Source organism: Syngnathus leptorhynchus, chromosome 15, assembly GCF_054491065.1.
Source record: "Syngnathus leptorhynchus isolate UIUO chromosome 15, UIUO_Slep, whole genome shotgun sequence".
NCBI classification, from domain to species: domain Eukaryota; kingdom Metazoa; phylum Chordata; class Actinopteri; order Syngnathiformes; family Syngnathidae; genus Syngnathus; species Syngnathus leptorhynchus.
Window position 1 is genome coordinate 8,896,228 of NC_141209.1, and position 25,273 is coordinate 8,921,500.

Genomic DNA, 25,273 nt, shown 5'->3' on the forward strand with positions numbered 1-25,273 from the left:
AAATCCCGGCAAAAGCTCTTCCCCCCCCCATTCTGGAGAAAAAAAAATGTATCGACCCACCACGGGAAGGGCGTCACAGTGAAAACAACCGTGGGGTGCACTGGAAAAGGTACCAAGTGATCATTATCATCATTTCTCATGAGCTATGCCTTCACATTGTGAAACTCTGGATCAAGCGTGGGCATGGCACGGCCACTTCTCTTCACTTTCCTCGCCGCTGTTATTTAAGGCTCATAGTCGAAGCGAGGCGGCCGACACCAACGGCGGGCGCTATTTTAGACGGCAGCCTGCGGGGAAATGTCCTCGCCCCGTCGTTCTCCATCTGCACGTACTCGCTCGCAACATAAACGTCAGCATGAACTGTTACGACTGGCGTATGTGCACGCGGGCCCGTCGCCAATGAAGCGGAGAAGGCGCGAGTCCGACTCTTACCTTGGCCAAGTGAGAGTTGATCCATTTGGTGAAGGTTCTCTTCTGCACGGCTTCCTGCTCATCTGCACAGAGAAGAACACGACATCGTCGGAAGCAGACAAAGGTTGGAATATACTCTGGCCGTGAAAATCAATCAATAGCAATCAGGAGTATCAATCATGGAAAACACGTGAATAATTAAAGAGACAATCAAGTCGAGCCGCACTTTGAAGTGATCAAACGATCTTCGCTCGAAGAGGCGTTGTCGTCAGGCAGCAAAGTTCACGTCGAGTCTGGTTGGTTTACAACCTCAATTCGAACGTCCGTTTGGACCGGTCACTTCAGTCAAGCGTAGAAGTTTGCCGTTGTAATCTTGCGCTACGTTTGATCTAACCGGGCCATTGTTTGGTTGGTGCAATCAAACCGTGCCCGAGTCGATCCATAACCGTATGGACGGACGGGCTCCTTTGGGTTTGAGTCGGGATGTCTGGATTTTCAGACCTGAGCGAAGCAGCCGTACGCTGACTGCAGTCTCGTTTCGTTTGGGTCTGTTTGGGGACAGCTACGTCACGTGAAGCCTTCGAGAAACTGTCGTTGGTGTATAGCGTGACGCAGCTTTATATCCCGTTTCTGACTGGAGCGACGACTCCTCCATCCATTTGTCTGTGTGCGCTGATACAATGTGGGGTTAATTAGCTGTCCGAGAGCACTGCAGCGGGAAGCCTGCAGCGGCAGCGAGCAACTGTGCAGCTCTCAAAAAGAGGTCATGGTAGGAGATTAGCGGCCGCCGCCTCCTTTGTGATTCCATCAATAGCCCCTCGTGCATTATGCAGCAGCTTCGGGTATTTTTGTTAGCTGTTTTTTTTTTTTTTACTCCGGCCCCACCGACTTGTCGGTAGTGAGGCTCACAAGACGTGGTAGTTGTCAACGCACACGGGATGCCCGCTGGAGCGTCAATGGATGCGGCGTCCGCCGATGACAAAGCGCTGACCACCAAGCGAGGACTTACCCCGCAGATACTGAAAGAATCCCGTGACCAGATTCAAGGAGGTCTTCCCGGCGCAGGCGTCCTTGTAGAGAGCCATTCGACAGCCCCATGTGTCAAAGGAGCAACGTCCACGGTGGGTCGCCCCCGCCCCCCCTCAAAGCAGGAAGCGGCTGGCTGGGATGAATACAAGCCCCCCTCCCCTCTCTAACACGCACGCACACTCTCCGATGGCTGATTTATGACGGCATGCTTCCGTGCGGCCGTGGCATTCCCATCCAGAGGGGCCGCGGATGTGAAGCCGCCACCGCACCGCCGTGTCATCATCACGGCAAGCACAGTCAGATAACGGGCCACACATCAGCGGCTCAGCCAATCGGCGGCCGGCAGATGGTGATGTCACGGGTTTGGTTCACCGAGAGGCTCTTTTAGCAAATCTTCCGTGACTGACACCTCACACTACCAAAACACGCTAATGCAGCCCCCCCCCTCCCTCCCTGAAAAAAATGGATTCATCAAAACTGCTATGTATAATTCATAGGAACAAAAAGTAATTTGTAATTTACTTTGACAGGTGACTTTTAGAAAACTGAGTTTTACCTGACAATTGTTATTAAAATAATTCAGGTTTATAATGTATGCTTCCTCTACTTTTATTTAAGATGCATATTTTATTGAATACATTTTATTTTTGTGGCACTCCTCTTTTTTCACTTTAAACTAATTGAAAGGAACGTAAAAAGCTCAATAATTCATCGATGCGACAGCTAGTCTACCATCTGCTCCCAGTCTGCTATTGTGACAGCTAATGAGAACCCCAACCCGCCCACCCCCCACCCAACAAAACCACTACGGGATTTCCCCCCGTAGCATTTTACTCTGCTTATTCTCTCATCACTTGACGTCGCTCTGGTGCACAAAACACGATAACGTGGAAAAAACAACCTCCTTTCTTCTCTCAAGACCACCATTGATGTGAAAGCTTTTCAGCTAAAAATAGATCAGAACTGCATATTCTATTATTGGTGCTCTGTACGCGGATGCTGCAACTGGACCACAAAAAAAGAAAAAAAAAAAGAAAAAAAAAAACAATTTTAGTAAAAGATGTCCGTTGGCTCTCTTCACCAACACTGACAAAGAGGACATGTCGCTCAGGCGCTCAGTCCAGCACATGTTGCTGACACTGGAGTGATGATGTCACACATACACATTGTAAAAAAATAAAAAAATTATAAAAACCCAAACTGTTGTTTTTTTTTTGGGGGGGGGCACTTTGAAAATACAAATAATTGATTTTGACACACTTCCTATCCAGATGTAGGACAACAAAATAAAAAATGCAATTTTAACCCAATGTCACACTTAAGAGAATGACAAGTCACCCTAGCAACTGTGAGGAAAGACTTGTGGTTGCGGTGGCAAAGCGCTGTGCCCGTTTCTGCTTTGACGGAGCTTCCTGTGCTAATCTCGCCCGCGTTCAAAAGCGCGTTAAATTTGTCACCACATGATGACAAACTTCTCCTTCCATACAAACTTGAATTAAAATGGAACAGAAGGGTATTAAATAAAGGGTAATAGGTTTAACCCACTGGACTGATATTCAAGTTTTTGACAAAACATGACTGGAGGGAGTGAAGTTCCCTGGCTTTGCAAAGTTAGCGCATCAATCAACAGGAATGCATCCCTGAGACGTTGATACGGTTCAAGCTTATAGTTTTCACCTATCGGAATGATTGGAATGACTTTCACTTGGCCACTTGGACATAAAGTGACAGGAATGAGGTTGCGCATTGGGACAAAGTCAGCACTATGTTTTGGAAACACTGGGAGCAGTTTTTCACAATTTAATTGATTGCCACTCGACCTCTGATGTTAGCTTGTGTGTCTGTGTGTGTCAGTGTGTGTGCGTGTGTTAGAGTGACTTGAGACTGGCCCGCAGCCTAGCCACTGAATCAGCAGCACGTCCCGTTGCAGCAGCAGCACAGAAGAACAAATACACACACACACACACACACACACACACACACACACACACACACACAGTTGAAGCGAGTAGTTGGAAAGCCACTCACCCTGCAGTTTTTGCATCACATGAGCGATGTCCGCACATCCCGTGACACGACGCCTCGGACAGGCCATGGCGAGGTCTCAGAGGGTGTGTGTGAGAATGTGTGAGAGTGTGTCGCCTGTGATGCTCCGGTTACGTCATGGGTGTCACCGTCCAATGGCTGCGCCTCCTCGTTTCATAGTCTGATGGGGCAGAGAAATGTTACTTTTGTTATTTATCCATCCATTTTCGATACCGCTTGCCCTCACATTTCCATGATAAATATTTTAACAGAGTGAGTAACAAATAAAAGCATTTCTAAAGCTGGATGTTAATAAAATGTACAGGTGGGATTTAAATTCGGTTTACAATGTGAAATAACATTTACAAAAGACAAATACAGCTGGACATTCCTGTATTATTGTCTTCTTCCTTTATTTCCATAGCAAAATGCTTGTACTTGTAGCAGCCTTGTTTTATAATACTTGTGTGTACTTTCCCATTGCTGCTGTTCACAAAATAAAGATCGCAGGTGCCCCAACTGCAACGAACTGTTAAATGTAACCATGTGATAGGACACTAAAATGAATTGAATCAACCCGTACGTTTACTCCTGATTCTGGAGGAACTAGCTTGAACTTATTAGCCTCCAGTAAAAACAAAAACAAAACTTCACGAATGATGAAGTTGCTGTGGAAGTTTACGCGCATTAACAACGACAGAAGAAAGGACACTTGAATGGACTCCACGCCCCCCACCCCACCCCTAAAAAAAAAAATTACGTGTTGGACGACTAAAACACTGAAAAGTACACAAACACGAAGGTTTAGGTTTTTTACCGTTATTGCGTTCAGATTCATCCGGGCAGCTCATGCCAAGATGCACACCGGAAGTGAGCGTATGTTGCCGGGTTTCCATGGTAACGCCCGCAAAAACAGATGCAGTTGCATCTTCGTTTATAACAAACATGAAATGCACTCCTTTTACCTTGGGGCTGGCCGGACATGTGATATATAGAGTTTGATTTTTGTTTGTAACATCGAATTGTGTTTTCTCTTCTTTCAAATCTTTAGTGTCAAAACACAATCATGTGCCTCCACCAAGTGGACAAAGGTGGAGCTACATCGCAAAATAAAGAACAAAACCGTTCTATATGTATTCTACAAGTATTTAATTCTAAAATGTCAAATGTCACAATTCTTTATATGTATTTGCATTTATTATAATCTTTGTTAATGAATTTAAATTTGAAAAAGCAAAGTGGTCAATGGTCTTTGAAGATGGTAACCGCAGAACCCAGAATAATGGTACGCATTAGAACGCTAATACAGGAAAACTCCACAAGTCGGAGGAGCAATCCAACCTTGTATCTCGTAATTCAAGTGCCGCTACAAAAGAAGTACGAGCTAGCCAGGAGTCGAACCTAGAATCTTCTGATCCGTAGTCAGACGCGTTATCCATTGCGCCACTAGCCCCACAAGGATACGACGCCCAACATAAGATTAAACAAAATCGTTCCATGTACAATTTCCTAAAAATCAAGCAATTGATGACAATTATAATAATTAAAGAATTTATTGATATAACATTTCCAGTCAATAAACATGTTCATTTTTATGTCAGAAATTAGAAGAAACTTTGATATGGAGCATTCTGACACAAACGCTTACAAAACAGCAAACCACGATGCAGAACATTTTGAAAGCACTTGCGGCGTCAGCCAACGCCACTGCAAAGCGACCTTGGAAGCTGCCAAAGCTTTGCTTGCCTTGCAGCTTTCATACCTTCCATGTTCAGTCGTACTTTGGAAAATGACCCAAAGTGCGTCACAAACAAACGAAACACAAACGCGTTCCAAAATGCTGCTTGACCCATAACGGGGTTGCCGGACGCATTTGCGTGCAATTGTCTGGCGTCGGAGCGAGTAGACCCGTTTGCACATTTGCTTGCAATTGTCGGGTGTCGGCGCCAGTTGACCCGTTTGCACATTTTCGGCTGCTTCGTCCTTCACAATGCGAAACTGTCATTGGAAACTTTTGGTAAGGTCACCGTATTCAAAGCTAAACGTTGTGTTGGAGGTTCTCAATATCCAGAGGCCAAGATTAGCGAGTGAATGTAATTTATGTGATTTGGAACGAACACTTTGCCAAAGCTACAATTTTGTCTAATTTCAATTTCAACTTTACAATGTCAACATCCAATTTTGCTACACGTTTGACTAGTCATTCCAATTTCAATCTTGACTCAACATCCACAAAAATGTGTGCATCAGCGACACGCTCTTTTTCCCCTTTAATACGATTCTGCCACTAGAGGGAGCCCACTTAATACACGGAGACGCACAGGCTGAGTGAGCTGCTTTTATGTTTTGTGACTAATTGCATGACTTGTCCCACTGTTGTCAGGTGGCCATCGCAGCGGCTGTCATAGTCGTGCTGACCATCTCGGTCATGCTGCCGCTGCTTCGCATGTACGGCATGTTCGGCTCCAACAGCAACGATAAGGATTCCGAACGTGGAATTCAATTTGATCCGGATGAATTCACAGCCAATGGCAATAAAAATAAGTCGCTTTCCAAACCCACCGTCCGAGTCGCGCAGCAGCCGAGTCGCTACACCGTCATGACAGCCAATGAGAACGCGTTGAACTTGACGGAACGACTGGCAATTGATCTCGTCAATCAGATGACCGTTGCGGGAAAAGTCGAGTTTGTGAGTGGTCGTCGACCTGGAGGGAGGGGCTGACACCATAATGACGTTCACTGTGTCTTGTTTCCTGTCAATCAGAAATCGCAACTAAGCCAAGCAGTGTTCCAAAATCTACCGGAGATCGTCTGCTCGAGCAAACTCGTGATGATGCATGTCGAAGATTATGGGGGGGTATTTTTTTTTTGTGTGTGTGTGTGGCGCACATGCTACTGCATTTTTGTTGTTGTTACTACACACAATCTTTTTTCCCCCCCAGACTGTCAATAATCTTGTCGGGGACCTGATTCAACCTTTCAAAGCGGGTCGGCGCATTGTTGTCAAAGGGAAAGTCCAGAAAAACCCAACATGGTACCCAGCCAAATCCCCGCCCCAAAAGGCTGTTACCGTGACAACCCGACTGTTCATTTTTGTGCTTTTGTGTTGCAGTTTTGCTGTCAGCCTGGACACAGACCGGTACCACAACGACAAGGTGGTGGCCTACCTGAACGCTCGCTTCAACTTCCAAAACGATCGGTACGTTTTTGTGCGGGCATGCCGCACGTCCGGCCACGCCATGATCCAACCGGATCGCTCTCAGACCAACTTCCCCTTTGAGGAAGACAAATTCTTTGAGGTAAAAAGCAAAATCTGGGCTCTCTCGCCGCTGCCGCCACGCGCCTAATGCTTGCAGCTCTGCACGCAATCCCTTGGCTCACTCTGTCGTCTTGCTGTTCAGATGGTCATCTTGGCTGGCGATGACAATCGTTCCATCACCATCACCATCACCGGCAATGCCACCTTCACCTACACGTCTCTAGTCGGACTCGACACAGTCACACATGTGAGAACAATGGGCCACATGAAACTGATTGACATCTGGCAGATGTGAGAATCGCGACGACGCATCTTCTGCATCCATCTCCCAAAAATGTTTTCAAATTTTTTCATTGAATTTAAAGAAGCACAGCAGCCGGAGATGGTCCTGAATGAAACAAGCTCCAGAATGGTTAGAATTGAAGCAAGATTAATGTTAAAGACATGCTATTGAATGAATGAGAAGACTAAAGCTCTAGAATTGATGATGAGCTTTTGAAATTATATTTCTTGTATTTATGGATTTCTAATAAATAGCATTGCAAAAGCACATTGTTTCTCCATTTGAGTCCAAATAAAGCATTAGTCTTACGTGGACAGGGGCTGAGCTACAGAGTTGCCACCTCGGGACAAATGCCACAATAAAAGTCTCTTCACGCGTTAGCAATGGAAATGTTAATACTAACAAAAGCCGACGCAATCTGTATAAAACCACAATGGCAGAATATTCACTTAACGTGCAAGAATACATTTCTCTAAATTGCCTAATGGCAAAATAATGGGCAGAACAAAAAAATAGCAATTTACTAGAAGAAACTAATGTTGTCAAATAAGATGAAAATTGAATAGGCAGCAGTACTGCATGTTTTCCAAAGGTTCTTTTGTAGCTCGGAGGCGGCGTGAAATGGAAAACACGCCAACAATGGAAGGAAATCCCCACAGGGACGGCGAGCTCTAGAGCCAACAGTCACCAATCGCGGACTCTTTCATTTCGGCTTCTTTTTGTCTTTCTTAGTGACGCATATTTGATGATAGCTGCAAAAGGATCAAATAAAACAAATAAGTTGCCGTTTATTTAATCGAGAAGGTAATCAATCTTGAGGAAATGATGAAGAAGGGAAACCAGGCGATGTAGATAAGCGACGCTAATTTTAAAAAGGGGGGAAGGAAGCGTGACTGCAAAGTTTCCTCCAGAGCCAGTTGTGCAAGAAGCAGAAGCTGCTCTGAAAGGTGCTGGTGGAGAAACGCTGGCAAAGATGGCACACAACCAGACTGACCCCTTTCTGGAGATACTCCGATCTTTTAATACGGGTGAGTGAGAGCGTTTTTTGTTTTGTTTTGTTTTGTTTTGGATCTGAGACTTTGTTGGTCAACACTTTTGGAGATTTGTCGATAGTCGAGACGATGTTTGTTGTTGAGCTTAATGGCCATGCGCTTCTTATTCTTTCTTATAGGAGTAAATATGTTTGGGACATGAACATCTTCACAGGTTTTGAATTTTTAAAAAAAATTCGCAACATGGAAATAGAAGAAAACTGTAATGTTTAACTACTAATTATTTTGGGAGTGATTTTTAAAAAAATGTTTAGTCATATTTGTTTCCAGTGATGAAAGAAAAAGGGAAGCCAGTACTAAAAGTGTGAGCTTTTGTTTTAATCACACAGAAAAAAAATCTTGATTTGAAAACACTTGGAAAAACGATAAAAATTGATAAAAAAAAAATATATATATACCATGAATAAAAAATAAAACCGTTTTTCACTGCTGACTAAAGTAGAATGAATTCTGACTTCCAAACTAACTGGACAATATCCTCAAGCACCCTACGAAAGCACCCAAAGAGTTTTTTTCATCTGTGTTGTGATTTTTCAATGAATTGGCTGCATGCCTAAGACTCGGCATTGTCTCCCTCCCAGGCGACATGATCCTGGCCTTCTGCTTGTCGGTGTTAGTGGGCCTGCTTCTGGGCGCCCTGGTCTACGTCCTGCTGACGTGGGCGTCTCGCCGCCGGGCCACCGCCCTAATCACCCGACACTCGCGCAAGAAAGCCGGCAGATCTTCACACTCGCAAATCCCGGCAGATGGGCAGCTAGGCCTGTACCGTAGCACTTTCCTCAGTGTCTACCGCCAGCCCTCGCTGGAGCCGGTGGGACCTGTGGGGAGCAAACTGGGACCAGAGACGTCCACCTTTCGACCTATGCCCAGGAAAGGCAGTCTGGAGATGGCAGCGGACACCCAGGCGAGCCCGGCCGAGGACTCGACCGATTCGGCGGCCCTGGTCCCTGACAAGCGCCACTCCTTCTGGCTGGGTGGGAACGGACTCAAGGGGTTCCTGCCTTCCCAAACGCCGCCGCCTGCCTATAACAGCATCATCCATGCATTCCAAGAGTCCTGCACTTGAAGCCACCCACAGTCAAGTCATCATTTTTTTTAAGATTCTATCTGAGGGAAGTGTGTCGCTTTAACGACCCTGTGAGGCGCGCAATTTTGAGATTTGTTTCTAAATACGGTAGCTTTTTGAGACTTAAACTGAACATGTGCCTTCAGAACAGCCCCCGCTAGCTTCCTGCTACCTTATAATGGCTCGCTAACAGTTAGATGGTTGACAATTTAAGCAAATTGAACACAAATGTTTAACAAAAACGTGTGTAGGCAGATCTTATAACACTCACAGCCCTGTATTTTTTTATCCTTGACAAAAAAATTACCAATATTACTGCAATTCTTTTCATTCAGAAGCAATGCAGGATGTCTGCAAAGTGAAGTTTATAGGTTTGGATTGCTTCTCATTTTCCACGCAGGTTGTTGCAGGTCAATTTTGCCCTGAGCCAAGAATATCCCGTCTACAACAAATCTTTTTAACGTGTATTAATATCCTCGAGGATCAGAGATCTCTGAACACGCTAAACACTTTACTCTTAATAAATACTCCAGAGAAAAAAGAAAGAGTTTTATTTTGAGCTACTTAGGCAGATGTGGTGCCTGCGTCAGGGCGCTCAGGCGCTTTTTTTTGTTTGTCGTATTTTTCGTCTCAACTGTCCGCCTGACAATTCGCCGCGCATTGAGCGAGTCGGCTTGGCTGACTGCAACCGGCTCAGGAAACAAGCAGCCCCGCCCCTCGCGCCTCTCGCCTCGCGCTCCCACCTAAAGTGCGCAAACGGAGGAGCGCACTGCAAGGCGACAGACAAGCTCGCTGCAGCCAGCCAGCCAGCCAGCGCCTGGATCGGAATCATCAGCATCACTGGTACGTCCGACTGCATCGTGCTTGTCCTTCGAATGCAAATTTCCATTATTACGAATTATGCTCGTCTTGCTGTCTTTTTTTCCCACCGTTAGCATATCCCGCTGTATTTTCCGCCAGTCAGTCAAAACATAAATGCAGGCAATTTCTGCCATGAACATGCACACGGAGGAGGTGAAAATTGAGGATCTGCACGAGTGATGGGGTGACGGCGGAGGGTGTGATGATGTCACAATCGGATGAACAGGCTGTGTTGTCGGCATGGCGACGGGCCAATTCTATCAGTGCGGTGCTGCTGTTGCATAGAGACACATTTATATAAAGATGTAATATTAAAAAAAAAAAAAAAAAAGAAGACTGAAGGTTCATGCTGCGGAATGATGATTATTTCCCGAAGAGTGTCATCCCTTATACTGTAGGCTGGATGAAAAGATACTCATTTAAATCTTTCATTGTAACAGGAGGGAGACATTTGGGCCAGTGGCGTCAAACTCTGAGCCGAATGGTCGCCAAGGCCTTCACGTCCACTCCGGGAGAGACAAAACGAGAAAGCCAGCCCATTGCCAGCGTCCATTAAGGGCTTCTCATCTGAATGGAAATATGGACGCCTTCCACGGAGGCTTTTTGACTCAACATGTCCAGAAGCTATGAGGTAGGTGATCCACCAGACCTCTATTCCGCCAGATTCAACTTGGAAGTGCCATTGCAGCCAATTCTGAGCCAGCTGTACGGCGAGCAAATTGAAGCGTACCTAATGAAGTGTCCGGCGAGGCTGGCCTAACTCGGTCGTGTCGTGTCTCCGTGCAGCCGGGCCACTCAGTAGGGATGTTGGCGGCCGTGGAACACGGTCCCATCCTGTGCAGCGACTCCAACATCCTGTGCCTGTCGTGGAAGGGCCGAGTGCCCAAGAGCGAGAAGGACAAGCCCGTGTGCCGCCGGCGCTATTACGAGGAGGGATGGCTCGCCACCGGCAACGGCCGCGGCGTGGTGGGCGTCACCTTCACCTCCAGTCATTGCCGCAGGGACAGGAGCACCCCGCAGAGGATCAACTTCAACCTCAGGGGACACAATAGCGAGGTACGACTTACACACGATCAAGTGCGTTCCGTTTGAAGGTACCAAATAGTTGGTATTTGTTGCTCGTTTGTGTTGAAGGTTGTGCTGGTGCGTTGGAATGAACCGTTCCAGAAGTTGGCTACGTGCGATATGGAGGGAGGGATTTTCGTGTGGATTCAATACGAGGGCAGATGGTCTGTGGAGCTGGTCAACGACAGAGGAGCCCAAGTAAGTGTGGCAAAAAGGTCCACCACCATGCAAGCATGAGTCACCTTCGCTTTTGCATTTTGCTTCAGTCCTTCACGTCATCAATGTTGACAAAGGGCCAATTGGGCTTGTTACGTTTTGGCGGGCATTGAGGCATCTCCGCGTTGTGACCTTTGTACTGCCTGCCGCAGGTCAGCGACTTCACGTGGTCCCATGACGGAACTCAAGCTCTCATCGCCTACCGCGACGGTTTCGTGCTGGTGGGCTCGGTTAGTGGTCAGCGGCACTGGTCTTCTGAGATCAACCTGGAGAGCCAGATCACGTGTGGCATTTGGACGCCAGACGACCAGCAGGTGGACACACTACTGAAATTCTCTTACAAACGCACTTACAAAACCAACCGTGATCGACTGTCAGCTTGAAAAAGGTCGGCGCTTGTCGGTAAAGAGCTGTAGCAACATGAGAGGCGCGTTTCAGGTGTTGTTCGGGACGGCTGACGGCCAGGTGATCGTGATGGACTGCCACGGCCGTATGCTGGCCCACGTGCTGCTGCACGAATCCGACGGCATCGTGGGTATGTCCTGGAACTGCCCTGACTTCCTGGTGGAGGACAGCACTGAGAGCGATACCGACTCCGACGACAACTTCCTGCCTTTAGGTACTCTAAAACGGTATATTAATAACAAAAAAACAGTATATATAACAGAGAATTTTGTTTAATTTTGATGTCATAAGCGCTTGATCTTGGAAGACTGGCAAGTGGCTTCATTGGAATTTGTGTGACCGCATCTGGTTAACATTTGCTGTGGCTTGATGTTGATGCATTTAGTGCGGCGAGTCAAGCCTTTGTTGACGGTCACCTTCTTATCGGGGGAAATCAGCTTGATGAATAACTACGATGACCTGTCCCCTGCCGTCATTCGTTCAGGCTTAAAAGGTACAGTAAAGGAGAGGCTTGTTTTGGCCTGCTTGACCCCCCCCCCCCCATGACATTTTCAGATGTGGAGGCGCAGTGGTGTTCCCAGGGCGATCTCTTGGCCGTGGCCGGCATGGAGAGACACGGGCTGCTTTCCGACGCTGGCTTGACCAGGAACGCTCTGGTGAAGTTCTACAACGTGCAAGGGGAACACATCTACACTCTTGAAACGCCTGCACAGGTACCAAAGGCCTTGAGGGATGTTGGCAAATTGGCAGCGACCCGAAATCGCCCGCTTAAATTGCACTGGTGGTTTCAGCGACCCATCACCACCATCTGCTGGGGTCACCGGGACTCGCGGCTGTTTTTGGCCTGCGGTCCAGCCCTGTACGTGGTGCGCGTGGAGCACCGCGTGGCCAGCCTGCAGCTGTTGTGCCAACAGGGCATCGCCAGCGCCCTGCGGGAGGAGAAGGACGTGGGCAAGCTCAACATGCCCTCGCTGCTCTGCTCCTACGTCACCACCGCCTTCATCCCCACCATCAAGCCTCCTATTCCGGACCCCAACAACATCCGAGACTTTGTCAGCTACCCCACGACGGGCAACGAGCGGCTGCACTGCACCATGAAGCGGGCGGAGGACAGCCCCGAGGTGGGTGGCCCGTGCTATACCCTCTACCTGGAGTACCTGGGAGGGCTGGTGCCCATCCTGAAGGGCCGGCGCATCAGCAAATTGAGGCCTGAGTTTGTCATCATGGACCCCAAAACTGACAGCAAAGCGGGTGAGGAGGCTGCACTTCACTCAAAGCATGGTGGATTGGTTCTCTTCTCTTTTTAAGCAATTGAAACACCAGAGGTTTGTCCTATTTTTAGATTTTAAATTTACTCCTGAATTAGTTTACAATAACAAAAAAACAATGGTACATAGAATGACTTTTTGGTTTGTTTTGAACCTCTGCCGTGTCAATTTTGCCCAGTCTTTTACTAATCTTAAGTCTGGGCCACACTGACCTGAAGGAAGTTAAGTTCTGTAGCATGTTGCAGTTCTGCAGATGTTGTCCTGGGTTCCTTTGGGGCCCTTTTGAATTTCTTCGGATGATGGCATTTGGTCGCAGATTTTCATCTCTTTTGGCCGACTTTGTTAAACTGGTTCTCTTTAAGTCATTTCTTGAATGAACGAATGAAGGTCATCAGGCTCAGTGGCCTAGTAGTAGAGTGTCCACCCTGAGACTGGAAGGTTATGGATTCAAACCCTGGCCGGGTCATACCAAAGACTATAAAAATGGGACCTATTGCCTCCCTGCTTGGCATTCAGCATTATGGGTTAGAATTGGGGCGGTTAAAGCATCAAATGATTCCCGAGCAAGGCACCACTGCTGCTCACTGCTCCCCTCTTCCCCAGGGGCTGGATCAAAATCACACAGGGCTGGCTTAAATGCAGAGGACAAATTTCACCACACCCAGATGAGTGTGTGACGATGATCATTGGGACTTTGACTTTGGGTGTGGTCATTGGAAATGAACTCAGTTTTCCTCACGTGTTCTCTTTTAGAGGAGGTGTGCGTCAACCCCATGATCTCGTACGCTGACAGCTGCAACTGCTCCGACTCGAGTGATGTGGAGTTGAGTGATGAATGGGTTGGCAAAAAGTCACCCAAGTTTTCCAGGGGAAACAGGTGGGCGGGCTTAATGACCAAGCACGTATTCATATATATTTACGTATAATTGCCTATATCCATAGTTTGAACCATAAAGAGGTATTTTAAACTCATTTTCCGGCATTACTCTTGTAGAAAACAATTAAACAGATGATTTGAAGCACAAAATTCTATTTAGCATTTTCCACTTGCTTGATGATGCTAACATTTATGGTATACAAAGCTGATTCAAATGATCAGGATCCTTATCAGGTTTCTGTCGATAGTCCAGATTTTTACACCATTTAAGTCTGACTGTATTGATTGATAAGATAACAGCAAATGACATTATTTTTGCTGCATAGAATGAACTTGGAAGTGCGCAAATCTCCAAAACTGTCCCGCGCCCACCAGGAGGGCCAGCGGTCCCCTCGGTTGCCATCCAAGAAGCCGCTGGTTCGATCACCCAGCCTGACACGCCGGGAGTTTTCCATGGACGGACTCACCGAGGTACAACATGCGCTACCTGTGAGCACATAACATAAGCAGTAGCATTTTTATTTTGAGACTATCTTCCATCACTGTGCTCTGCAGCACAATTACTTGGCTCAGGTTACATCCAACATTTGGGGGACCAAGTTCAAAATTGTGGGACTGGCTTCGTTTTTGCCCGCCAATCTTGGCGCAGGTAAGTGACTTTATAAAAAAAAACAAAAAAATGTTGCTACAGCAGCCATGACGTCTGGTACCGATTGCCATCACAAATTGACTGAATGTTGGCTGAGTGTTGCTGTGTTTGGGTTTTTTAGTCATCTACAAGACGAGTCTGCTTCATTTGCAACCACGGCAGATGACCATTTACCTGCCGGAGGTGCGCAAGATATCGCATGACTTCATGAGCCTGCCTGTGTTTAACCCCAACGTGTTCAGCGAGGATGAGGATGACTTACCAGGTTCATCATATATCAACACCTCATATGTCTTTCATGTGGTAAAAGCAAAGATGGCTTTTAAAAGTTGTTTCAAAACAGACTGGTAAAGGTAAAAGTGCTGATTCAACCTGTAAAAATAAATAAGTAGTAACCCTGACAAATGAGCACAGAAACAAAGTCCGTCGTACTTGTTGGCTTCTACTAACCGACTTCTCCTTGTGTGAAGTGATGGGCTCATCGTCAGGAGACAACCCGCCCTGCACTGTCAACATTCCCATCGCTCCCATCCACAGCCCAGCTCAGGCCATGTCGCCCACTCAGAGCATCGGCCTGGTCCAGTCTCTCCTGGCCAATCAGAACATTCAGCTCGATGTTCTCATCAATCCTACGACCAGTGCAGCGGCGGCAGCCGCATCTGTCTCCGTCCCTGTTTCGGACCACAGCCAGACTGCCGCACCGTATCCCGTTCCGGCCAGATACCCAAATCCCGGGCAGGTGATCTTCAATAGGCTGGAGATGGGTCCGCTTCTACCTGGTACGCTACCTCCCCCGCCACCGCCTCATCATCCCCCGCCGCAGCCGCGGCTGCAGCCGCCTCGCCAACAGCAGCTGCAGTCCAGGCAGCAGTCACAATCCTCGCAGGCCCAGCAGCAGCAACGGCATCATCTTCAACAGCTTCACCACCAACAGCCTCCACATCAGCAGCAGCACCAAGTCCAGCAGCACCAACAGATGCCGCAGAATCCACCACCGGTGGCGGGGAACCACCAGTTTCAGCAGCAGCAACAGATCCAGCAGCAGCAGCATCAAATGCAGATGCAGCATGAACAAATGCAACAGCAGCAGCAGCAGATGCAGCAACAGCAGCAGCAGATCCGCCAGCAGATTCAGGAGATGAGACAGCAACAGCAAAAGCTCCAGCAGCAGCACCAGCAGATCCAGCAGCAGCACCAACAAATGCAAAGGCAGCACCAGCAAATGCAGCAGCAGCTGAAGATGCAAATGACACTGCCCCCGGCGCCCAGTGGCTACCCCACCATTTCTCTACAGCAGATACATCTCCTGCCTCCGCTCCCTCTGCCGCCAACCAACGAGCCCGGACTGGACCGGGAGCACGTGTTGAAGCCAAGCCTGCCTCGGACTTTACCACCTTCTTTTAGTACCAGAGATGGTGGTTCTGTGGAGATTCAGGTGAGGAAGGTGAATCCTCCTCCTCCGTACCCGGGTACGGTAGCATCAGCGGCAGCCACGGCGGAAGCGACGGCTCAAACACTGGTCACGGATTGTGACAGCCCAAGCATCCTGGCTCCGGATACCTGCCTGAAGAAGGACAACTTTTTGCTTCAGCCGGTGACCATACAGTACCAGACGCCTCTCGGGTATGAAAGGATCACTACGTTCGACAGCAGCGGCAACGTGGAGGAAGTCTGCCGCCCCCGGAGGCGCCTCGTCCGCAACCAAAATGCGTACACTGCCCATGGCTCGGCCACGCTGAAGGTAACCTCCTCTGAGAATGAAAAGATTCACCTTCCCTACAGCTCAGCAACACTCAGCCGTCTGTCAGTCCCACGGTACTCCATACCAAGTGGCGACCCACCCCCTTATCCCGATCCGGCTAATCAAGTCCCAGCTACCCTCACTTCTCCGCCACAGAGATTGGAGAGCAGTCTGATTCATGCAACTCTGCGCCGCGACCGCCGCGACATGACGCTCAAAGTTCCCTCCATGATGGACACCTCCAGGACGCTTCCCACCAAGGCCAAGATGAACAGCGCGTTGGGTTTGACCTACCAGCAGAGGTTGCCCACCGCGTTGTACACGTGCACACAGTGCAGCAGCAACAGCAGCAGCACTAGCGTTAGTGTTAGCGGAGGTGGAACATCCAGTAGCGGCATTGCCGGTGGAACAGTGGTCAGACAGGACTTCCCCCCAGGCAAAGGAGCACACCACAGCACAATCATTGTCCACTCCAAAAACCCCTCCCAATCATCCTACAGCCTCCTGGGTTCCACGGACACAAGTCGGGACAGAACCGTGTACGTCAACTCCGCCTTCACAGAGGACGAGACTCTGAGTCAACATTGTCACCTGGACAAGCCCATCCGGCAGATGACCCTCGGTGACGTCGGCCTCATCGCAAAACGCCCTCCACCTTACCAGTGGGACGCCTCCGCCGCAGAGGAGTTCTGGCTCGCCCCAGAACAAACTATGCTGGTCCCGCCGCCGCCTCCTCACAAACCGCCTCCTCTCATCCTCGGCCAGGCCCAGCACTTGGATGTGACACGGTTCCCGTTTGTCCTTACAACTAAGCCCCCATCCAGTCCCAGCACAAGCACCCTCACATTCCCATCAGGCTACCAGATATCTCTTTCTCCCTTCCCTCCCGGTGTGGGCCACAGTAGACCTCCCATGCAGACCTTACAGAACCCCCCACCGCAGTGTGCTCCACGCGAAGTGGTTCTTCCTGTTCCATTTGCTCAACAGGACTCCAATTTGGTTTTATCGACAGGGTACTCCACAAGTCTGGCTAACTTGGCGTGCTGCACCCTTCCCCCAATGTACCCAGGGGCCAGCTCCTGCGCCGGACTTCAGTTGCACGCTGTCAACTTGCATCCGTGGAACCCATACCCCTGTCCGCCACCTAGGCAGGACCCTCCCGCACCACCTCTTCCAACCAAAACTCATCCGATATTGGAGAAGCCCATTCTGTCACCACCCCCTTCGACTGCACCACCTCCGCCACCCCCTCTGCCCCCTCCGCCGCCACCCTCCGAGTTACCTCCCTCTAAATGCGTCACAGAAGATCTGGCAGAGTCTGGGAACAGCTTTCCGGAGCCACCATCTCTCAACGAAAGTCCTGTCACGCAGGAGTCAGACCGTTTCAACAAAAAAAGTCGCAAGAGACTGGACAGCCGAGCCGAGGAGGCCAACATGTCCTCGGTGTCCAGAAAAGATGGTCGCGCACTGTCTGATTTCAACTCTCTGATCGCCAGCCCGCGACTGGGCAGCAGAGAAAAGAAGAAGCCCAAGGGACCCCGGGAGCAACTCAACAGAACCAAGAAGATGAGCCGGGCTGCCAACGAATTCCAGGACAGCTCAGAGAGTGAGCCAGAGCTTTTTATCAGCGGCGATGAACTGAACCAGAGCAGCAAGAAGAGCTGGAAGAACAAGCGTAGCCTTCGTATGGCCAGCGAGCTGGAGGAAATTAAGTGCCGCAAGGCCAACGAACGTGAGGACCGTAGTTTAGGCAGCCAGGGCTTCGTCTATGTGATGGCCAACAAGCAGCCTCTGTGGAATGAAGCCACACAGGTCTACCAGCTGGACTTTGGAGGACGGGTCACACAGGAGTCCGCTAAGAACTTCCAGATTGAGCTCGACGGCCGACAGGTATTTTGATGGCAAGTTACGGGTGGTACCATTTGTTTCTTTACTGTATTTACATCCTGACAATTCTTTAGGTGATGCAGTTCGGACGCATTGATGGGAACGCCTACATCCTGGATTTCCAGTATCCCTTCTCGGCGGTCCAGGCGTTTGCCGTGGCCTTGGCCAATGTGACTCAACGACTGAAGTGAACTTTTGTTGTTGTTTTAATAATGCTCATACATCTTATCAGTATCTGTTGCACCATTTTGGGTCATTTAACACCATTTTACATGATCACACTTATGACATGAGCACTTTGATGAATGTTCAAAATATTCTATTGAAACAAGTAACAAATAACCCCAATTATAAGGTTGAAATATATTTAGGTCAACTACAATATTACAAATTCCATACTGAGATGCAATGGCATTATTTGGGATCTTGTTTAAAAGAAAATGTGGTCTTATCAAATATATTTCTACTTTTTTTTTGGTTTTGTTTACCTATTGTTCACACGCTATGATGAATGTATTGAGTGTCAGAGTTTGTATTTTTTTTTTTATTCATGGTACTTCTATGAAGTGGTGCATATATTATTAATCTTTAATTCCAGTCCAGTCTCTTACATCAACTTCAACAATCAAAACGAAATTTGGTCGGTGTTTATCGTAACAATATAAATTTAAAAAAAGTCTCAAGGACGTTAATTTGAATCATTTTTTTAAACATTCATATACGACGTTTTTGCAAAAAAACAAGAAATGGCTTTGTGTTGTGATGCTACTTGAAATATTCTATTAGAATGTGTCAGTCAGTGCTAATTGTGTGCTACCAACTGCAAAAAATAAATAAATTACTTGCTGCATTTTTTTTTCCAAGTGCAGTGTTCCCCCTCTATTCACCCCTCGGCACCCTCAAAGGTAATGCCGATGGATGCCACAACATGGCAGCAAAGCACTTTTTTTTTCCTACAATGTTAGAAATAAAAATCTGTGACTAAATGAATATGTGGCGGAACACTGTACACTTTTTACTCATAGATTTATACTTTTGCACTGATAAAGGTTTATTGAAGATGTCAGCATAGAAACATTACAACAGGATTCAACATCAGATAATCGTGCATTATCGAAACCAACTGTTAGATCTGGTGCTAATGTACAAAGAAACTACCTTGCTCATGATCGCTTAAGATTGCCTTTAATGTCATGCTGCTCTTGAATTTTTTTTTGTGACTACGCGTGTCAGTGATCTGCAATATTGATTTATGATATATTTGTTAAGTTTTCTTTCTCCTATTAATTTGTGTTTAAAAAAGCAAATATGAGATGTGACCATAGATCTAAATTTGAAATGGACCCTTAGGCCGGATAAAATATTATAAGTGAAAAGGTAAATTAAAGATCTATTCAAAAGGTTTTGCATTCCACTTTGTCTTATTTGATTTCCATATCTAAATGTTGGAGAATTCCAAAACTTCCATTCCAAAAAAAAATGTTTTAGATGGTTGCATTTATATGAAGAACTTCATTATTTTTATAGAATGTTTTTCATTGTAATATTTGTCATGAACTCACCTAAATAACTTATTATTATGCTAGATAGTCTTTGCTTTTTGCTAATTATGACTAGAATTGCCAGCACTTTTAGTTTGAAGACGCTCACGGAAGCAGCCGCCGCGGTTCTGTCTTAACATGGGAAGTTAAAAGTAAAGCAAGTGAAAGTGAACATCGGCGTGTGAATTTTCCCGAGTGCTTGTCAATGTCAGCCAAATTCTCTTTTATCTTTTCGACGACCGCACCATTTTTATAGCAACCCGCTGCAAGTCGTTCACTAAAGAACGAAAATGCAGCCAGAAGTGGAGGCAGACCTTCAGCCACAAGGTTGGTTACTTTTGCCCAAGGCATTTTGATAAGGCGCAGCATTGTGCAATAGTGATTATCGTCACTGCACAGATTCGCGGTTTGGGATTTAATCTGGTTTGCAACCCTGTTTTCTATTACGGATTTTGATGATCAATACAAAAAGCAGTGCCACTGATTGTATGGAGTTTGGGATTCTTAAAAAAGACAAGTTGTATTATTGTAAAAACAAATAAGGGGAAAATAAACTTCAATATAAGTGAATTTATATTGCAAATTTTATAGTGTGTTTTTCCCCCCACTGGTTTGGCACAACACAATGATGAAACAATGTTTGCTGATTTAGTAATTGTGTATTTTTGAAAATGATTCTTACAAGAACCAAGTTGTATATTTTGTTAAAAAAAAGATTAAAATGACAACATTTCCAGAATAAAGTGGTGTATTTTATATGAGCATTTATTCCATTAGATATTAGAGCTGTACAATTTGTCACAATTGTAATGGGTATGCTGATGCTCTGCTACATTATCTAAGGATTTTCTCAGGCAGTAGTCAGCTAACCACCAGGGAGCGAACGTAAGATTGAATCTTCATTCAGCTGTCAAAATAACAAGGGAGTGTACCACTGAGAGAAGAAAGTAGTACAAAAATTGGAGATGAGCTTCATCTAGTGATCAGCATCTGTTGTTTGGATCCAGGGCAAGTGACGTTAAACATTATTAGCATGTTATTCAGAAAATGGGACATTCCTGAATATGTTATCATTTATTTGCAGCCCAAATATACAAGCATAATGTTTCAACTTTTTTTAAAAAAAAAAGAGGAGTCGAGGCAGCCTCCGGCAAGGATGACAAAACAGCAGATCCTCACCTTGATATCCATGGCGTCCGTCAACTTTAGCTCCATGATCTGCTATTCCATACTGGGACCCTTCTTCCCTATAGAGGTACATGCTCCTAAACCGGACCCCAGGGCTACCCTGAAAAGTGTGTCTCAGTTAAGGGCCTTAAAGAACCTTCATGAGTTCTCTCAGTGCTTGCATCAGTATTCAAGAGAAAAAGTGCCAAGCTAGCTAGATAAGTTAAGTTGAAAACATGATCCAAAACCCAACAAACTGGCTAGCAGTAAACATCATATAGTTGTGGGATTTATAACCCAAGCAACAGATATTTGAATGCATAGGGTGCTGGAACATTTGTAGCGAGACAATATCACGATACACAGACATATATTCTTTATCCTCTGCCTGGTTGGCACACAGATTTAAGAGTTCTGGTGCGCAATGAATGTTTGTGCGCAGGCAGAAAAGAAAGGCGCATCTCAGACAATGGTGGGCGTAATTTTCGGCTGCTACGCTGTGAGCAATCTGATTGGCTCGCTGATCTTGGGCCGCTATGTAAGTACAGCATGTTCTTATGTATGTTATGTATATGTGTGTAATGCGTATGATTGGATGTGCATTCACTACATGCACACTTACTGCGTCTTTGTTCTTTTCCCCTCTCTCTATCAGATTGTTCAAATTGGCGCAAAAATGATGCTCATCACAGGACTCTTTGTGTCGTCAGGCTGCACCATACTCTTTGGGTGACAATTGTCTTTTGCAATCAGAATTCATATTAGGGTTCTTCAAATTTTGCCGGCAGGGAGCTTTTCCCATTGACCTTCTCAAATTCCTCGCAATCAAATCAATCAAATATGATGACGGTAAATATAACTACTGCTCCTTTTTTGAGAAAAAAAAAACTGTTCAAAGAACAAAGACGTAGTTTGTCCACATAAAAAGTTCTTTAAAAAATATGTATAATGCTATGGTTATGCAGGTATGCATTTTTCTTCAAACAATGCGACTTAATTTAGTCCAAATTATTTTGCGGTCCCTCAGACTATGACTCGCTGATATTTGGCGGTCCTCAGGGCTCTGTTTGAGAACCACTAACTTAAAAGACTGGGATTGATTTCTTCTGACAGGCTGCTGGACAGAGTTCCTGCCGGTAGCGTTTTCATCGCCTTGTGCATCATCGTGAGGTCGGTGGACGCTGTTGGCTTTGCCGCCGCCATGACCTCTTCATTTGCCCTCTCGGCAAAAGTATTCCCAAACAATGTTGCGACTGTTTTGGTGAGTGTAGACGTCCCTTTGTCTTGGTCAGGCATGTTGTTTACACGGCGTGATCACGAGCGCTCACGTTTGAGAGCTGCTGTTGCATTCCCCGTCGGCTGTTTCCTTGGGAAATGCTCGCCAGTGCAAGCACGTAAGGATTACTGCGTGTGGAATTAACTGGTCGGGTTTGATCAATAGGGAATGTGTTATGGGGGAAACTATGCAACTCAGTTTGAGCTTTAAAAATACACGCAATTGCTAAAAGACGTAAGGGTTCTACAGCAATGTACTTTAGCCAACAAGCTAGCTTTTTAGTCCTTGCCTTAACTGTTGGCAATCAGCTCACAGGGGCGGTCTAGTCGGACATGGCCACGGGTTCTGATCTTCTTTTTTTGTTCCGTATATTGGTCATTGTGTCTTGTCAGAGTGGACATGTGGAAAATGCTCATGTGACTGAATACAGCACTTGCTGTGCACTTGCCCATGCAGGGGAGTTTGGAAGTGTTTACTGGCCTGGGCCTCATACTGGGACCGCCCGTAGGAGGATGGTTCTACCAGTCCTTTGGATACGAGGTTCCCTTCATGGTGCTTGGCTGTTTCCTGTTGATTATGGTGCCACTCAACATCTACATCCTCCCTTCCGTTGGTATGATCCCATGTTGGTTTTTAGTTTCGCCAGCAAAGTAGTCAGGTCTGATCAGTAAACTGCCAGTAACTTCTCAGATGCCGCCTCATCAAAGAGCTCCTTTCTGAGACTTCTCAAAAACCTGAAAATCATCCTGCTCTGCTACATCATCTTCACCCTGAGCTCGGGTCTGGGCTTCCTGGATGCCACCTTGTCTCTGTACGCTGTGGAACAGTTCCAACTGTCCGCCGGTTACGTGGGCCTCATCATGCTGGGTCTGTCCTTCCCGTACTCGCTGGGCTCCCCGCTGATAGGCTTCTTCACAGATAAATACCCCGTGAGTATGAAAAGCCATCTTTACTTACGAGGAGTCTTTTTAAGCGTCAGCCTTTGACCTTTAGGCGTCTAGGAGCTGGTTCATGGTGATTGGAGGTGTTGCCACGGCTGCCGGCTTCCTCTTGATGGGGCCTGCCCCTTTTCTCAACATACCAAGGTACTTTGCAACTATGTGGAAGCGCAGCACTATTCATGAAGCACTTTCAAAACAACCCCAACTGGAACAAAGTGTTGCACACACTGATAAAGCTCAAAGCCAACGAATCAAACTAATTCCAAAATGCACAGTTATGTGCTTTATTTTCAGTTAGGAAGTAAAAAAAAAAAAAAAAAAAAACTTGCATTGATGACAACAACAGCGGTTTGACGTTCTCCAACTTTATCTGATTAGCATACCAAAGAAAGACCTCCAACAAGGAGGTCACAACCCACGGCAAAAAAAGATTATGCAAAATCCACTTGGCCTCATTTGGTTCTTAAATTATGAAAACAAGTTACTGTAAGACAATAATCATTACATGTCCCGTGCAAATATTGCAGTTGTATAGTACCGTATTTTCCGGACTATAAGGCGCACCTAATGACCTAAAATTTTCTCAAAAGCCGACCGTGCGCCTTATAGTCGGGTAAGCGTACCAATGTGTTAGATCGAACTTTAGTCAGTTCCGATCATTTTATAGGAGCTTGTTTGAGAAACGCGATTGTTTACACTTTTCTGAGGTTCATGGGAGTCTGCGAGCTGAGGCTCATGGGAGTTTGCGGGTGGCTAATGCTATAGTGATAGCTGCTATATGCACGAGGCTATTTCATGTCAAAATAGGCTGCTCTGTTAATGTTTCAAGTAAATTTACGGATTGATATGGAAGGGAAAAATAGGTAAGCAGTACCAATGCGTTAGATCGAACTTTAGTCAGTTCTGATCATTTTATAGGAGATAGTTATAGAAACGCGATTGTTTACAGAGGGCTCATTGATTATTGGCTAGTGGATGCATACCCCAACCCTAGTCAACCTCAGTTTGTTGCAGTATAGCTTCTATTTTATGTGCCTTTTACTCCAGTGCGCCCTATATATGAAATCATTTCTAAAATAAAAAATTTAATGAGGGTGCGCCTTATAATCCAGTGCCCCTTTTGGTGTGAAAAATATGGTAATTAAATTTTGGAACATGAATGCATGTACCTTCAATTCGGTCCTGTATCCGACTAATATGTGTGTCTGCGTCTTCAATCTCCATTCTCAGGCAACTGTGGCTGCTGGTTGTTATGCTGGGTGTAATTGGCTTTTCCCTGGCCATGACCGCCATCCCCATTTTCCCAGAGGTCATCAAGTGCGCCTAGTGAGTGCCCGGGGTAACGTTTCGCGGTCTTACATTGCTAAGGTCAAGAGAGATCATTGGTTTCTTGCCTTCTCTCGTGCAGCGACAACGGTTTCGAGGAGGGACTGAGCACTTTAGGAATGGTGTCGGGGTTGTTCGGAGCTGTTTGGTCTACAGGGTGAGTCAGGTCAAATTCGTCGGGTCTGAAATCAGCTTTAAAAATCCATGAGAGGCTTCAATTTATGCAGAGCACTAGACTGATTAACTAGCAAAGTAGTCTGGTCAGATAAATAGGGAAGCTAAAACGTATGCTTGTAACCCGTTTGCAGGATGTTTTACGGGCCCACCATGGGTGGCATCATCACACAGCGGCTGAACTTTGAGTGGGCAGCCGCCATCCAAGGAGGCTTGGCATTCCTGGCGGTAATTCCAATCCGTGTCACCTTTGATACCTAGCTTTTTTTTTTCCCTCCAATTCTTATTTTCCAGAGTCAAGCTTTTAAACAAAATTGTTGCTATTCCCTGTGGACTTCCACAAACGCATTTATTAATGTTGATGGTGTGATGCAATGTGTTGTCAGGCATTCCTCCTGGGGATCTACTACGTCTCGCATCCGGGGACGCCGCAGAGGTAAGCGACATGTTTCAACAGTACAAACTAATTAGTACAGAATGTGCCGAAAGTTGGCAGACAAAAAAAGTTGAAACATTTAAACATTTTCTCTGTCCCAAATAAAACCTTGTTTGCTTTTTTTCCCCCTACAGGCTTCCCGACAAGCGGCAACAAACGGATGAAAGACTTCCACTCTTGGATGAATAAAATCCTTGAGTAAAAGTGTTCCAACTTGCATGAAAGCAGCCTGGTTGCCTACCCTTCATTAGCAGAGGAATGTCACCTCACACACACACAAAATATTTTGATTATTGGGTACTTGTCGGGACACAATTG

At 46.5% G+C, this 25,273-nt stretch overlaps 5 protein-coding genes and 1 non-coding gene across 9 annotated transcripts in view; 4 read left to right on the forward strand and 2 right to left on the reverse strand.

Annotated features, from left to right (window-relative positions):
- The window catches only part of syne1b (spectrin repeat containing, nuclear envelope 1b), a 52,437-nt gene extending 47,989 nt beyond the window's left edge, over positions 1-4,448 (reverse strand). For 3 of the 4 annotated variants that reach the window (XM_085931309.1, XM_085931307.1, XM_085931306.1), the window contains exons 1-3: positions 4,283-4,448; positions 3,469-3,646; positions 433-494 (exon numbers count right to left, since the gene is read on the reverse strand). In XM_085931309.1, the coding sequence (XP_085787435.1) occupies positions 433-494; positions 3,469-3,535 (129 nt within the window). In that variant the 5' untranslated portion in view covers positions 3,536-3,646; positions 4,283-4,448. Of the gene's footprint in view, positions 1-432; positions 495-1,420; positions 1,497-3,468; positions 3,647-4,282 lie in introns of those variants that run through there. The other variant, XM_085931312.1, reaches the window with a different exon arrangement.
- A 397-nt stretch (positions 4,449-4,845) lies between these two features.
- On the reverse strand, positions 4,846-4,918 carry trnar-acg (transfer RNA arginine (anticodon ACG)). The gene has a single exon. It is a non-coding gene; the product is annotated as a tRNA-Arg (tRNA).
- Positions 4,919-5,304: 386 nt separating this feature from the next.
- LOC147045550 (uncharacterized) lies at positions 5,305-7,274 on the forward strand. Its single transcript, XM_085931977.1, has 6 exons — positions 5,305-5,482; positions 5,849-6,154; positions 6,230-6,322; positions 6,408-6,499; positions 6,578-6,764; positions 6,867-7,274. The coding sequence occupies exons 1-6, from the start codon at positions 5,456-5,458 to the stop codon at positions 7,017-7,019; spliced, it is 858 nt and encodes a 285-aa protein (XP_085788103.1). The 5' UTR covers positions 5,305-5,455; the 3' UTR covers positions 7,020-7,274.
- A 627-nt stretch (positions 7,275-7,901) lies between these two features.
- myct1b (myc target 1b) lies at positions 7,902-9,753 on the forward strand. Its single transcript, XM_085931936.1, has 2 exons — positions 7,902-8,035; positions 8,641-9,753. The coding sequence occupies exons 1-2, from the start codon at positions 7,981-7,983 to the stop codon at positions 9,123-9,125; spliced, it is 540 nt and encodes a 179-aa protein (XP_085788062.1). The 5' UTR covers positions 7,902-7,980; the 3' UTR covers positions 9,126-9,753.
- Positions 9,754-10,290: 537 nt separating this feature from the next.
- On the forward strand, positions 10,291-19,408 carry tulp4b (TUB like protein 4b). Its single transcript, XM_085931935.1, has 14 exons — positions 10,291-10,617; positions 10,773-11,042; positions 11,121-11,249; positions 11,420-11,581; positions 11,706-11,886; positions 12,058-12,165; positions 12,228-12,385; positions 12,464-12,923; positions 13,694-13,817; positions 14,144-14,288; positions 14,373-14,466; positions 14,588-14,731; positions 14,937-18,097; positions 18,169-19,408. Exons 1-14 carry the CDS (start codon positions 10,600-10,602, stop codon positions 18,283-18,285), a joined length of 5,271 nt encoding a protein of 1,756 aa, XP_085788061.1. The 5' UTR covers positions 10,291-10,599; the 3' UTR covers positions 18,286-19,408.
- A 361-nt stretch (positions 19,409-19,769) lies between these two features.
- On the forward strand, positions 19,770-25,179 carry slc18b1 (solute carrier family 18 member B1). The gene is made up of 13 exons (XM_085932692.1): positions 19,770-19,962; positions 20,766-20,890; positions 21,245-21,340; positions 21,458-21,531; positions 21,916-22,063; positions 22,535-22,691; positions 22,769-23,007; positions 23,072-23,163; positions 24,250-24,345; positions 24,428-24,502; positions 24,654-24,747; positions 24,906-24,955; positions 25,090-25,179. Exons 1-13 carry the CDS (start codon positions 19,926-19,928, stop codon positions 25,142-25,144), a joined length of 1,338 nt encoding a protein of 445 aa, XP_085788818.1. The 5' UTR covers positions 19,770-19,925; the 3' UTR covers positions 25,145-25,179.
- The last annotated feature ends 94 nt before the right edge of the window (positions 25,180-25,273 follow it).

Bases quoted from the DNA above. Each gene is read 5' to 3' on its own strand.
- LOC147045550 (XM_085931977.1), top strand. From the start codon at position 5,456: ATGCGAAACTGTCATTGGAAACTTTTG. The intron at 5,483-5,848 runs GTAAGGTCACCG...CACTGTTGTCAG, and splicing joins ACTGTCATTGGAAACTTTTG to GTGGCCATCGCAGCGGCTGT. The intron at 6,155-6,229 runs GTGAGTGGTCGT...CCTGTCAATCAG, and splicing joins TTGCGGGAAAAGTCGAGTTT to AAATCGCAACTAAGCCAAGC.
- myct1b (XM_085931936.1), top strand. From the start codon at position 7,981: ATGGCACACAACCAGACTGACCCCTTTCTGGAGATACTCCGATCTTTT. The intron at 8,036-8,640 runs GTGAGTGAGAGC...TCTCCCTCCCAG, and splicing joins ACTCCGATCTTTTAATACGG to GCGACATGATCCTGGCCTTC.
- tulp4b (XM_085931935.1), top strand. The intron at 11,250-11,419 runs GTAAGTGTGGCA...TGCCTGCCGCAG, and splicing joins TCAACGACAGAGGAGCCCAA to GTCAGCGACTTCACGTGGTC. The intron at 18,098-18,168 runs GTATTTTGATGG...ACAATTCTTTAG, and splicing joins TTGAGCTCGACGGCCGACAG to GTGATGCAGTTCGGACGCAT.
- slc18b1 (XM_085932692.1), top strand. From the start codon at position 19,926: ATGCAGCCAGAAGTGGAGGCAGACCTTCAGCCACAAG. The intron at 21,341-21,457 runs GTAAGTACAGCA...TCTCTCTATCAG, and splicing joins CGCTGATCTTGGGCCGCTAT to ATTGTTCAAATTGGCGCAAA. The intron at 24,503-24,653 runs GTGAGTCAGGTC...ACCCGTTTGCAG, and splicing joins GGAGCTGTTTGGTCTACAGG to GATGTTTTACGGGCCCACCA.